Source organism: Magallana gigas, chromosome 2 (assembly GCF_963853765.1).
Source record: "Magallana gigas chromosome 2, xbMagGiga1.1, whole genome shotgun sequence".
NCBI lineage: Eukaryota > Metazoa > Mollusca > Bivalvia > Ostreida > Ostreidae > Magallana > Magallana gigas.
Genome location: NC_088854.1, coordinates 36,809,368 through 36,824,269, shown reverse-complemented (window position 1 = coordinate 36,824,269; position 14,902 = coordinate 36,809,368). Strand labels below are relative to the sequence as shown.

At 32.4% G+C, this 14,902-nt stretch overlaps 2 protein-coding genes across 5 annotated transcripts; both read left to right on the top strand.

The window, feature by feature from the left end:
- Positions 1-2,220: 2,220 nt before the first annotated feature.
- On the top strand, positions 2,221-5,965 carry LOC117681727 (uncharacterized). Of its 3 annotated transcripts, none has more exons than XM_034447455.2 (4): positions 2,221-2,250; positions 4,903-5,200; positions 5,417-5,565; positions 5,769-5,965. In XM_034447455.2, exons 1-3 carry the CDS (start codon positions 2,236-2,238, stop codon positions 5,560-5,562), a joined length of 459 nt encoding a protein of 152 aa, XP_034303346.2. In that variant the 5' UTR covers positions 2,221-2,235; the 3' UTR covers positions 5,563-5,565; positions 5,769-5,965. The 3 variants fall into 3 exon arrangements, with proteins under 3 accessions (XP_034303346.2, XP_034303347.1, XP_034303348.1); XM_034447456.2 differs by lacking the exon at positions 2,221-2,250 and adding an exon at positions 4,136-4,294; XM_034447457.2 differs by lacking the exon at positions 2,221-2,250 and adding an exon at positions 4,184-4,294 and having other exon boundaries at positions 4,911-5,200.
- A 2,340-nt stretch (positions 5,966-8,305) lies between these two features.
- On the top strand, positions 8,306-13,106 carry LOC105340382 (ubiquitin-conjugating enzyme E2-17 kDa). 2 transcript variants are annotated; one of them, XM_034447454.2, is made up of 5 exons: positions 8,306-8,489; positions 8,597-8,677; positions 11,098-11,213; positions 11,308-11,396; positions 12,388-13,106. In XM_034447454.2, the coding sequence occupies exons 1-5, from the start codon at positions 8,446-8,448 to the stop codon at positions 12,526-12,528; spliced, it is 471 nt and encodes a 156-aa protein (XP_034303345.1). In that variant the 5' UTR covers positions 8,306-8,445; the 3' UTR covers positions 12,529-13,106. The 2 variants fall into 2 exon arrangements, with proteins under 2 accessions (XP_034303345.1, XP_034303343.1); XM_034447452.2 differs by lacking the exon at positions 12,388-13,106 and adding an exon at positions 11,640-11,884.
- The last annotated feature ends 1,796 nt before the right edge of the window (positions 13,107-14,902 follow it).

Genomic DNA, 14,902 nt, shown 5'->3' with positions numbered 1-14,902 from the left:
GGGGGTAGGGGGAGGGGTGGTAGTGTACTTTTCTGTACTGCATACCTTAATTAAATCATACCATCATTTCCTTCTTTTCACAGATTCACAATTTATTTACTAGCTACGAAAAATGTGGAAAAGGTGGGGGGGGGGTGATATTCATGTTTATTCACTTTTTTAAATGTAAATTTATGAAAAATATCTGTTGCAAAAAGAAGTTGGGAGGGTAGCCCCCCCCCCCCCCTCCCCCGTTGATGCCACCCGCCTTCCATCTACCAAATAATAAAACAGTGCTGGCGGTAAAGTGCATGGTTTCAGGAGAGCGCTGCTGATACATGTACATTGTATTATACAGAGAAGTGAACATGCAAAGCAATCCTATAGACATGGATGGTTTTGTCTGTTCACCTCTCAAAAGAGAATGTTTCAATCTATCAGTAGGTCGAAGTACAAAGATAGGCATTATACCTACGTACGTATGTATCAACACTGATAATTGGCGGACCTTACTATACTTCATCTTGAAGGATTTCATTTAGATTAATGAATGATTAATTTACATTTCATCGTCATTGGAATTTATGAAATAAATGAAAATATCTGCAACCTAGCTTTTGCGCAATTTTTCGTATACACGCTTGCAATCATGTTTTCATTTAAAGTTGCGTTCCGATTTTGATCGACAACATTCACGTTTATATTTATATATATAGTTCATTCCATTCTTAATTTTTCATGAAAAGTTTATTCCCTAGAATGGTGTTTGCTATAGATTGTACGTGAATAAAGTACAATTCAATTATATAAAGGGCACTGAGATAAATGATAAAAGTAATAAAGGTACTGAAAGTAAAACAAACTACAAAAAATGTGTTTAAGCTGTCTCCTCAAAGACTTAAAAGAAAAAGGGTCTCTATTTTTAACCAAAGACAAATTGAAATTTCGATGAAATCCTATATTTAAAACACTGAGTTCTATTTTCAATGCTGTCATTCCTCTTTTCAACAAATCTGTTTTGTTGAGAAATTCAAATGATTGTCATCGATTAAACATCCTGCATGACAGGTACAGCTGCCTGAATTGATGACCGTCGGTGCCTGGTAAGATACCAATACCCACTGCGTGTACACATACATGTATTTCTTTCATGAAAGCATGGCATGTCGAACGAATGCATCTCAACAGGCCAGCGCAAACATCGTATTTTGAAAGAGTGGGGGGGGGGGGGGGTTGGAAGAGCAGACCAACCGAAAATCAAGACGAAAAACAATTAATAAATTTAAAAATTAATCAGTTCACAAATTATCAAAATCCCAGTCTGCGAAGTTAGCGGGAGGGGAGGGGGGGGGGGGGGTCTCGTATATATGTATCTTTGAATTTAATCAGAATTATATATATGCATACTTTCCCTTAGGCCTATATTGATTTTGCGTTGTGCTAGAAAGAAAAAAAAAATAGGGACAGTTCGTTAAGAATTTATATTTCTATATTTGATTTCTATAGAAAAAAGTTGATTTCATAGAAAAAAATGATTTTCAACTCCAGCCCTCTCCAATATATATATATAACATCTTTCATTTTTGCGTAATAGGTGGGTTCATTTTATCAGAGAAACCACTATAAATCCATCTGTTAGCTCACAAAAGGAGTAATTGTCCCAAAAATAAGAATCGCAATGTCTTTCACTCGAAATGTTTGCCTATTAAGCAAAACTATGTACATCGCGTTATAAATTGTAATCAAACGCACACTTTGCAATCATTTTAATTTTTTAGATAACTTTTGATGTTTTCTGTTTGGTAATTTAAATATTATCAAATGTTTTTTGCTGTAAGAAAAGTCGTTATTAATTAACGTTGTATACGTAAACTCCCGCACTGTTTACTCATCTTCAAATGACCGGCAGTACTGCATGCATACCTGCTATGAGGGGAAGATAACTCTTTCAGTACGATAACTCTAGTTTATGGGAAGACCGAATAAAATGGTTTGAAACAGTTTACGCTTTTTATAAACCGCTTCGCGGTTTATAAAGCGTAAACTGTCTCATTCGCGGTTTATAAAGCGTAATTTTTCCCAAACCATTTTATATCGTATAAAACAAATAAATATTGAATTCATTCCTTAAATAAAACATTCATATTTGAACTGCGTGCGCTATCATTATCAAAGGGAAACGCATCGCTCTTATGACGTCATAATAGCTGCTCTAATATGCATGCTCTATTATGACGTCATAATAGCTGCTCTAAGATGCTTGATCAAACGGTAAGTATGTACGATATAGTTTTATCGACGGTATGATTTAGCTTTCTCTATCATGATATACGAATGAAGGTATGTTATATCATCACAAGGACAGCTATACAAAGTTGGTGTGTCTCGCAAATGAAATCCCCACCAGCTGCAAGTCCGTCACATATTTCCTTGTCTCTATGGTAATCTCGGATTCTTTTCTTTGATGAAAAAGGAATCGGTGAACCTTTACTTCTTGTGTTTTAAATGAAGGGAGTAATTCTGAAATCAGTTTAATAAGTAAGACAATTATCATTATTATTTTTACTCCGTTAGTAATATTATTTTGACAGTTGCTAATTTTTCTTGGTTTTGTTTTGAGCTATACCTTTCATTCGCCTTATTTTTGAGAGACGAACACTTTATAAAGTTTCACACAAATTAATTCAAGTACAGATAATCATAAAAGTTTCTTATTCAATTATTCTTCATTAGGTTTAATTTTAAAACTTGTCGTATGATTATTATTATTATACGGAGGAAAAAGAGACACACAGAAATACTTTAAGTTAATAATTTTAGAGTCCGTCATTCGCGTGAACTTTTCAGATGGAAATATGCACTTTTATCAAAAGAATTTGCAAGTTCGTACATTTTATACACACCGTGCGAACTCTAGGAACGAGGAAATCTTAATAAGAAATCAATAAATATAATTACAATCGCACTTTTAGTACTGTCAAGTGCGTTGACAAAAATAAACTGTCGTGTCATTATAAGATATATCGTCAAGTCGTGAAATGTTGAATCATGTATATATCATTCAATAAAGTTTTGCATTTTTTTTTTACAATTTTGAAAAGTACTCTTAATATAAAATTCATATCAAGAATATTTTTAAATGAAAATTTAAAAACATGATATTTTTGGTCATTTTATTAGAAAATAACATTTTCGTAAAAATAAATCAACACGAAAATTGCAGCTCATATTGCTACTGAGTTTATTATACAACGTAATTATTTCAATTTATACAAAGCAATGATGGAATATACATGTACGGTTTCACATTGCGTATATACACTCCGAGTACATGACTCTCATCCCCAAGTTTTCCTACCAAACGTACAGTACAGATCTGAAATTCAGTGGTGTAATAATTAATTTAATTCATTTATTCTCTCAAAACAGTATAATCGTACAAGTTATTAAAACATATTAACAGATAAACAACTAGTCTAGAATCTGAGCAAAGCTATATATACATGAAGATCTATATTTATTTTTTTTGCGGAGAATAGACAATCTCATAAAAAAAAATTCTGGATATATAGTTTTTTTTTTTAAGAAATAAAGTTGCAGTTTGACGATATCTTAAATTACAAAACTTAAGAGTATTTGGTCGAACCACAGTCACCTGACGTTGTATATATTTCACATGAGTTAAAAAATATACCCTTACCTTATTATTGGTGGGGATATAAAGATATATAGGGTTGAACATAATATGTTCTTGCTAAATAAATCCCTTTTTGACCGTGAAGATATAGTACATTACATTATTGATAGGCAGTGAAACTCTTCCCAAATTTGATTATTATTACATGAATTGCAAACGAAAAAGGTATAAAGAGAAAATATCATGTATGGATGTCAGTACATCATACATATCCTCTTTTAAATGATCCGCGCTTGGTTTTAAAACAACAAAAATAAATAATTTTTTAAAATAAAAAGTGATCGAATTGGTTGCAGGAAAAATAACTACCGCATTTGAAAAAAAGGGTTGCAGTGTGTTAATCTGAACAATATAATATATATTTGGTGAATAAACACATTAAACCCTGTAGAGCATTCATAAATATAATGAAAACATAATGATGGCAAAAACCCAGTTTTTCATCACCCTAAACGTAACGCTATAACTAGCCGTGGATAACTAGATAACTAGCCCCCTGCATTACCCTCACCAATCCTTTAATCAATGCGTGGTTGCGCGCGCATTCGCGTTTGTTGATGTTGAACAATCTAAAATCTTATACACGCGGATATAGGCTTGTGGAAAGGGATCACACGTGTAAGTAGATGTATAACAATTAAATTCCTAATATAATATGTTTGAGTATAATTAATTTGTATTAAATAAAACATGTACAGATTTATCTTCATTACGTAAATCGACGGATCAATATTGCCTTTTGAGGTTGATCGGTTGATTAATTTTATATAAATGTACACATGTACAACGAGACTTCGTAAAATCGAAAGAAGAAGACTTAGTTCTATGTATGTTATGAAGTTTATTGTGTTCATTGCAGTATCTTTGGATGGATTTGGGTTGTCTTTTTAATTATAGTATAATATATGTGAATCTTAAAGACGTTATTTAAACCATCAATAAAATTGATGATGAAATATTGTACCAAATATCATGCATGTACTTGCAAGTATTACATATTTCAGCTTCCGGGTAAACGATCGTCTCTTCTCAAAAATACCAAGGTTTTATAATTGATTGCAAGTGTCTCATTTCAAAGAGAGATATTACGTAGACACGTCAGAAAGACTTCTAAGCTACCCCAGTTGTATTTAATTAGTTAAACCATGGAATGACAATACGTAAATTAATTATTTAATCACATTGCTTCATTGTATTTATATGTACATATCGTATTATTATTATAGTGTTGTAGGAATCGATACCCATATATGGGAAGTGAGATTTGGGGGAAGCTAAATCAGAACTTGCCATTACTACAGCGTTCGCTTCATCTTCCCACCCTTCTCGATAATCTCGTCAGAAAAGGCCAGATCGACCAACAAACTAACAAAGATCTGCTAAACTTAGAGGTAGAGGAAGCCGTGCCGAAACTACTAGATCTGCTGATGTCTCGGAATCCGTCCAGCGCCAGAGACATGAGTGATGCTCTCCAAGAGACCCATCCAGATATTGCCGAAAAAGTGGGCCTCGGCTCACTGCCTGGTACTTGATTTCATCTAATTTATTGCTATACATTACGTAGATTCTATTATTTTATTCGATAATTGACGTATTACTACAAGATGAATGTATATATGTTATATAATCATCTACGAGAGAGAGAGAGAGAGAGAGAGAGAGAGAGAGAGAGAGAGATTATATACTGACACTCATCCCAAATCCATTGATTCGCTAACAATACTTTGATTTGCCTTTCAGCCGCAGAGGATTGTAGCGAACCGTCGGAGCACAGCCACGTTGTGAAATCCTACCACGCGGTGCTGGCGATATCCACGGAGCCACACAAACACCAGGAGGGGAACCAGCTACACCACTCCCAGAACAAACACTCGGCCTTCATGTGAACGGTACGTCCTCAACACCTGGCATATCTCTACGCTTCATTGTCAGAAGATATGTCATAAAATCGATATACGTAAAGTTTACAAAACGAAAACCGATACATGTAAATACATGTATGTAGAATGTCTATAGCTTATATTTCATTGTTCCATTATAACAAAATATGAAATTGTACCTTTACAATATATTTATCTTTTTTCTTTAACAGTGTGAAGAGCACAACAACAGTAAAAATGGATGAAAGATATAGTTTCTGTATATTACAGACATAATCAAACACATTATAAACATTTAGTTCATAGAATCTCTCCAAGTGAAAGAATCTCCGTATTTATTGAAATTCACTAATGTTCTTTTGTTGTTCTTTGTTGTTTTATAATTGAATAAACATTCTTTTTATTTTGATTGAAAAGTTTTTCTTGTATTATCAAGTAGAGATGCAGTCTGATTACCCCCCCCCCCCCTTCTCCTTACACTCGTCGGTCTGATTAAAACTGGAATGGTTTCAGTTAGACTGGCCGAGATGCACTATCTGGAGGTTTGATGTCGGCAGTTTTATGGACAATATATTTTATATTTTTAAATTTACCGAGTTTAATTCCCTTTATTTCTTACGGAAACTTATAGTAATTCACACCTCTATAAAAACAGATAGGACTGACAATGTGTCTGAAATCTACACGCCCCATTTATCCATTGGTCGAAACCTACTGTGACCTAAGCAAAATCATGGACTGCACGAAATAATCATGATGATGTCAGACTCAAAAACGTACAGTACTGATGTCCATTAACAGTAATCTCTTTATTTGAAAGAACGATGTAAAAATAAACAATAAAATGCTTTCTTTGATGATTCATGTGGGTTATGATGGTATATAGAGATCATTGCTGAAGAAAATGACATAACCCCGTTAACTTGGGTTATGCATTTTTTCTGCAATATCGCCACCTTCATAACCCGCATGTAAATCACCGAAGAAAGCATTTTATTGTTTAAATAACGCATATATGCTTTATTGACTTCATTCTGGTCTAAGTTTGCGGTAACAATGTTAGCGTTTACTGCTTAAATGAGAATGCTTATAGTTGTTTGTGACCTACTTTATAAAATGTTCATGTATTTGAAGATGATGGTTAACTTAATTGTATTCATCAATACCCAGGAAAAGATGGACGCAGTAATCGTGGATACAATCCAGTCACACTTTCACAGTATTAACAGACAATTTTCGATTGCTCTGAGTGGGACAAACATATACCATATGTCGTACAATAAAACCTCGCCCTTGATATATTACTACTATAAGTCTGTCCCAGGCTACTGTTCCCGTCACTTTGTGTGGTAGTAAGCATTTAACATCCAATAGTTGGCTTTTGCATATGGAATTCAATAAAAACGCCACTGGGTGGCTTGCTTTTAAAATTTTGAAATTAGGTTCACGTTCAAATTTACATGGACTTCATTCTTGGCTTTAAAAAACTACATGTACCCAAACTGAAAATCGATATGATACTGTACAAGAAAAAATCAAAGTTCTTCATAAATAATTAAAAACGTCCCTCTTTTTACCAGTGAAAATTTACAAGAACGAATAATCCTCATTTGAAAACTATAAATCAAAATCATACATTGCATTTTAAACAATTCATTCAGAGAACTTTCCTTAGTTAACGCTGTATCTACTCCTTGCGCATCGATCAGGGACATAGCATAAGGGGGGCAGGGCTACCTGAATGTGAATTATCAAGGAGTTGCCCCCCCCCCCCCCTCCCCCCGAGACCGACTGAAAATTGAAAAGTTTATGGAACAATGAAATTGAAGTACTACTACGCTACCAACCCCCACCCGATTAGGAATTTCTCGTGATTTTAGGAAGTTGCATTTTTGTTATTTATTTATTTTTTTTATTATTTATTTATTTTTTTTTTTTTTGGCTTGTCAAGAATTTTTGGATGAGTCTGCCCCTCCACTTTCAAAACGATGCCTACTTGCTTGTCGATGCAATCTTCATTCAAGTTTAGTCCTACATACGTGTACATGCATACTTCCAAAGCTTGCTTGACAATATTGGACCCTAAAGCGAGCTCATACATGTAGGGGCTAAGTAAGTTTTTCATAGCGAGCTCGTTTACCCATGTAGTTAAAAATGTTTCAATTTATAAAGGTGCATGTACACTTTTAAATGTGTTTGTCCCATATGAGCAAGCTTGGTGCGCATATACAATGTGTCCTTCAATGGAAAGGGAGTGTTCCAATAAAATAAACGAGGGATTTTTGTCTCTAGCTCCTTAATGTATATACATGTTTTGATCAACTTAGTTGGGTTTTTACAAGGGTGTTTATGAATATTAGATTGTCTGTTGTTGAAATAGAGATAATTCATTATATCATTATATCTTTCATTATCAAAAAATTTCCTGTTAATTTGAGTGACTTTTTCCAGGTGTGTTAATTATTCCATCTTAATCACGGGAACTTGAAAGGAGTAAAGACTCGAGGTTCCATACTTGGGGTGGGAGATGGAGGGGGTGGTCCTATCCTCAAGCACATGTTACCTGAACATGATAAATATTATGAAAAATTGTGAACAATATCTCAGTACATAATAAAAACACGTAATGAATACAAAACGAATGTTTTTAATTTAAACTAAACCGACACGAATACGTTATTGTACGATCGACTTATTTTCATTGAAGTAAAAACCCGAGGTGTTCTAAACTATCCCGAGATACTCCGAACAATAGCAAAACCCGGATGTAAACGTCATAGAGAAAAAAATCCCAGCCACAACAAAGATCTTTTGTGGCCAAAATATTAACATCAAAAGTGCTTCATCTGCTAGACTGTGATAATCTTATTTCGTCTTATTGTTTAAACTATGACTACACCAGCAAGACGACGATTAATGAGAGATTTCAAAAGGTAAATAGCTATTATATGAACTTGTTTTGATAGCCTTATGAAAAGTTCCAAGATGGCCCCTATTTATATATCTGCGTCATTAATGTTTATATTTTTCTGTGTAATAGGCTGCAAGAAGATCCCCCAGCTGGCGTGAGCGGTGCCCCAACAGAAAACAATATTATGCTATGGAATGCTGTGATATTTGGGTAATATTTGTGAAGATTTAAAAATCGCTAATTCATTAATGTTCATCGGTCATATCTGTTTTTCATCCACTATTTTCAAAAGGTGACTAGAAGTACAGAATAGCCTTGGATATTGAGAAATGGTTTTCTAACAAGAATTTATCCTCCCATTTCTTACCAAACATTTAATTTGTATTTAGATTTTAAGAGCAAATTCTGAATATTTTTTTTTTACACATATTCCCATAAGAGCAAATTCTGAATATTTTTTTTTTTACACATATTCCCATAAGAATACAAAAACTACTATTGTTTTATGAGAACAGAATAATAAGAATACAAAATTTCTAGTGAACTACCAGTATTATGGTTTTATGAAAACAGAATGATGCAATAAGTACTGGAACAAAATGATGGAGTGTTTACATTTATACGGACAGGTCAAACTTTAAACTTTAGTTTCCATGTTCAAATTTTTTTTTCTTTATGTATTAGTGATAAAACTTTAGTTTCCATGTTCAAAATTTTTTTTTCTTCATGTATTAGTGGTAACATCTAACACAATGTAAGATGACCTTTCCATTGAATTACATTTTATAATCACAGAGGATTTGTCAAGACTGAGGTATAGCCTTTGTACCAGTACATACTAAGGCCTGATCTCAGTCCATATGTGCTGGATTCTTCAATTTTCTTTATTTTTCTAACTCTTTACTAAAGCATTCTTTAAGCAGAATTCAGAAGCCAAATATTTTTGATGATGTTGATGTCGGGCTTGGTGCCAGCCAGCTCATTATTCTTATACCATTTCTATGCAAATAATCCTTGGAGAACATGTACAATGTACTCGAGCATTTTCATCTTTGAAAACATGGTTTTCAGACTTTCAGTCAGAGACTATTGGTTCCATGCCTCCACCAAGTGAGGTCTTCAGCTCTCGCCTCTCTTTTTCCATCACAATCTCAGATTTGTCTGAAAACATTGCTGTCAACACATGTGTTCTTCCTCTTTTCTATTGAGTCCAGTTGTTCAATATGCATTTTTAAACTCCCAACAGCAGATTTTGGTATTTGATAGCTGCAGGTCTGTAGCTCCTGGTCTTAAAAAATTTGAGTGGACAGCCTGGGAGCTACAGTTCCGTACGTGTTAAAAAGTTGCAATTTATGGCGCACAAAAACTTGCGCAAGTTCTGGACTGATTAATTTCTGAACACTATATGTGCAAATATTTGATTTAAAAAAAAACTCAGACATTTTACTACAGGTATCGTCACTTTAATTGCCTCATTCTTACTCTTTTAAACACCATCACCAGCTGTAAATTAAAGTGCTGCCATATGCTAGCATAAAAAAAAATGGTGACTCTCGATCTGCATATGAATTAAACATACTACATTTGCCTAGATTGGTTAGCGTGTTGAAGAAAAAGTCTGAGGCAAGTAAAGTAATGACATCCATAGTAAATTGTCTGAGGAATTAAATTGTACTTATTATTTCCACAGAATTTGTATGGAAATAAAATTAATCAGTCCAAAACCAGTTTTTGTGCACCTTAAATTGTAACTTTAAACATGAAACAGTAGCTCCAAGATCGTCCGTCTAAATTTGTTAAGACAGGGAGCCAAAGACCTACAGCTAGGTACTAGACACATAGTCAATGGTTTTACATATTTCAAATACCTGGTGATTTCTGAGTGATTTCTTAATTTTTTTCGTCTGCAACTCATTTTTCTTTTGATGACTGATTAGTTTGCAAATGCAGATGAAATAGAAATCATGTTACATATAAACGTTATTGATGACTGAATACTATTAATAACTACTGAAAACCCAATTCTAATTATAACCAATTTATAATTCCCATTGAAAATGAGAAAATGACATGATGTAACATCGAGCCATTTTGTCCAAATACTTAGTGCATCACACTATATTCATAGGCATCTATTTCCATGGATTTAGAAAAGTCATAGTTTCAAGGAAAAGTAAATATTTATTCTACACTTATTATATTTTCCCCTTAAACATTGAGAGAAAAGAAAAAAGCTATCTTTTTAAGCTCCATCAATGGCCCTCTCGCTCTAACATCCAGGCGATGCCAAGAAAAGATATTCATATAAGTTATAAAACTTTATTAATTGTGGTGTATTAAAAGAAATAAAGTCCAGTTCAAGTTCTACCAGGTATGGGATAAGAAAGCCAAAGATAGAGAAATAATTATTGCAAGATCATACTCATGGAAATGTCTTTTAAGACTTTTACCAATTCATGCCATAATAACTGAAGAAAGCATTTTAGTTACTCATATATGGGTATATAGGGGATTTCACAGGACATTGATTTGGATAATTTGTTTTACCATGCAACTATAAAATGATTTATATAGAAATCATATAACTTTAATTCTTGTTCATACTGCATGTGTAATCGTTCTATTTTTAGGCCACATGATACTCCATTTGAGGATGGAACTTTCAAACTTACAATTGAGTTCACAGAGGAATATCCAAACAAACCCCCAACAGTTCGATTTGTGTCAAAAATGTTTCATCCTAATGGTAAGCATAGACAGTAGTTGTCTAATTAAAAAATATTTTGAAGGTTTTTTTAAAATTATCGGCGAGTTTTTACTAAGACCATTATATGTTTCAGTTTATGCAGATGGCAGTATATGTTTAGATATATTACAAAATAGATGGAGTCCCACTTACGATGCTTCAGCTATTTTAACTTCTATACAAGTAAGTTATCCATGAGTCTGATGTATTTATTTGATATGGTATCAAATTTGATGAAATCATTCAAAGAGAGTTCCTAAAGATCAAATTGAATGTGTGACCATATAGGGTATCGTGTATAAAAAAGTATAGAAAATCAAAGTTGTTACATTTTAAATCAGTTTTCAAGCAAGCATAAAATAATTGCATACTTTTAAAAATTACTAAAAGAAAAACAAGACAAAAACATTATTATTTTGTTTGTAGTCTCTTCTTCATGACCCAAATCCGAATAGCCCTGCTAATAATGAGGCGGCTCAGTTATATAGAGAAAATAGACGAGAGTATGAGAAAAAAGTACAATGCATAGTACAGGAGAGCTGGAAAGATGATTCCGATGATGACGATGAAAATGACGATGATGGGGGTGATGATGAAGATGAGGAGATGAAGTCTTAGCAAACATTTATTATGTATTTTACATCTGCACCCTAAATTTCTTGTGTGAAAAATTATTTCTTACAAAAACACATTATCAATTGTACTATTATTTATATTTACACAGATCATGTGAGTAAATTGATTCAGGACTGCAAATCTCATCATGTGAGGAGTCTTTGTATTTTGTTGTCATTTAAAGTGGAATTTTTGAATGTTTTTTCGGGTTGTTTAATGCTAGCCTTTCCCCCTCATCCTCATCATTCCAAAACATCCTGCAATAATTTTGTTTTGTCTAAGATTTGTAGTTTGAGATATTGAATGGCAAGGAGTTTCTGGGTCATAAAAATCATATTCTGTGATAATGTTTCATGTATTAGTGTATAGTTATCCTAATTTGATAGAAACCACATTTTTACATTTCATAAAATAGAATGCGTGAGAAGGAAATGTTTACATGTCTACTGTCAAAATAATTATGTGTACATATTGCAGGATGTTATCATACTTTCATATTTTCTATGCATTTTGATTTAATTTTCTCCCCATTTCAATGAATTAACTCTGGATTTTTCAGTCATTACTGGATGAACCAAACCCCAACAGTCCCGCAAATAATGTAGCAGCTCAATTATATAAAGAAAATCGCCGTGAATATGAAAAACGAGTTAAGGTTGTGGTCGAAGAAAGCTGGATCTATCATGGCGATGTTGATTGATCACTGTGGGCTCAAAAATACCAAAAAAATAATGTTTGCTTTTTTGTGCTTTGTTTGTTGCATGTAATGGAAGACTTCAAATTAAAAAGAAACACTTCATCCTCTAAAATGCTTTCACCTTTTGAAACAGGAAACACTGTATTCTTGTTTTATCAGTAACTATCTCAATCAATGCCCTTTACTGGTATTAAAAAAGACAGAGGCATTTGATATTTTTTAACTAAATGGTGTGTGAAAGTCTGTTATTCTTTTATATTAAATGTGCTGCTACTTAATGCGATATTAAGGAATTCTGTGATGTCTTTCATGTTTACTTTTTTTTGGTTCTATTATTAATGTCTGTCATTTGCTTGTTTGGCCATTTCATAGATTTTTTTTTTCAAGATCTAAGAAAATTAACTTGGATTCAGTGTATTGTTGAGATTGATGATAATATTCCACATAATACATGTATAATATACCGAGTGTCTGTGTACTTGGTATGCTGTACTTGCTGTGTGTTCTGCAGGTGCATTTTAATGTGTAGATCAAAGTTTGTTGTTAAGTCATGAAATAAAATATATTTAAATACTGGTGTATATATAGTGTGATGCTTGTTTTTTATTTATTTTATATTCTGATTTGTTAAATTACAAAATTTTTATTCATTGTAGGAAAAATAAAGACGTTAAGTAATTTGTTATCAAGATAAAAACATTTTGTATGGCTGCTTAGTATACCCATCAAGCATGTAAGCAAAGCTAAATGAAGAAAAAAGAAACATAATTTGTTGTGAAAAACCATGACTGAGCAAAGATAGGGGTGAAAATACATTGGTTATGAGATAAATACAAATACAAATATTTTATCGGCACAAACATAATTACAATAATTGGCAAAGGCCCAATGGATATACAGGAAAATCATTGTATGTTTACAATTACTGATCTATATAGATCAGTTTAACATTTCCTTAGACTAATTGACATCTGTGTTCAAAGCAGTCATTAATGAATTTAATGGTAATTTTTAAAATGGTATATATTTCACTATTTAAACATAAATGTAAAATGTATTTTTCTTTGTCCAAGTTATTGGCAATATTTATTTTAATTATATTATAAAAATTACTAAAATAGCTGTTCCTTAGATGAGAATAGGCTTTACATTGAAAAAGAAAATGAGTTTCATCTTCAGTTGCACCAGTTTTACAGGCATTATACAATATCTTTCATTCCTAAATGTGGCATTATATGTTCACTTAATCTTATTCTACTAATAGAGGATCTCTCAGATCTTTTCCTGAGTATATCAACATAAGGACTTCTTTTTCTCATATATATCATTTTGAAAAAAATGGAGGTTTTTCTGAACCAAAATTTTTTTGATGATTGCTCTTGGATACATTGGTCAATGATTCTATGCTTTATGTTTGGTAAAAAGTGTTGAATTGTGCTTTTATAATTACTAATGTTTGAGAATCCAAAATTATCTAGGATGCCATAAATTTTCTTAGTCCAGGAATTTGAATTTATTGTTACCTGATATAATTTAAGTGCCAAAGAATTAGATATTATCAAGTGATTCCAATATTTAATGCTTGAGAATGAGATTTTAGACCAAAGTGGTAACCTGTTTAATTCTGCCGAACAACCAGCATTACAGTAGATGCTTTGCAATGTAATCCAAGTATATCTTTTACATGAAATTTTTTGATAACTGAAATATCTTTCAATGAGAGATCCACTCCCCATATTTCACAACAATAAAGAAGTACAGGAAGTACAATAGAATCAAAAAGTTTTTATAAGAGCTTGCATGGATTATCAATACCGATTATTTTTTTCATTTTAAAATATGCTTTTCTGGCAACATTAAAAAAGAAACCAAGTTTAATAAATGAAAATAAAAAATGTACATTGCTGTTTTAAAAAAACAAACCTCAATTTTTCATTTTCATTTATTAAACTTGGTTTCTTTTTTTTTTTTTTTTAATTATAATAAAATCTGTAGCAATATTAATGCCTAGAGCACATTATGGATTATATATCGGATACTCAATAAGATATAGCCTTTTTAAATTGACAACGAAGACCTTTAGATGGCTAGTCTGTAACTGGATTTTTCACTCCAATTGTATTGCATGTAATATGAATGACTAAAAATTAACTTGTTTGAAAACTTCGTTTTAATTTTATCCTCCTTCCTTATAAGTTTGGTAATTTTAAGGTGATTTTATACATAGAATTAACTTTGGGTAGCCTTTGTGGTGACTGAATAAGGTCACTATGTGATCAAATCCAATAAAGCACAAGGGGCTTTATGATAATATTTGATCATTTCATAATATTTAAAAAAATCATTTCTTTATATAATTACATAACTTTCAACAATT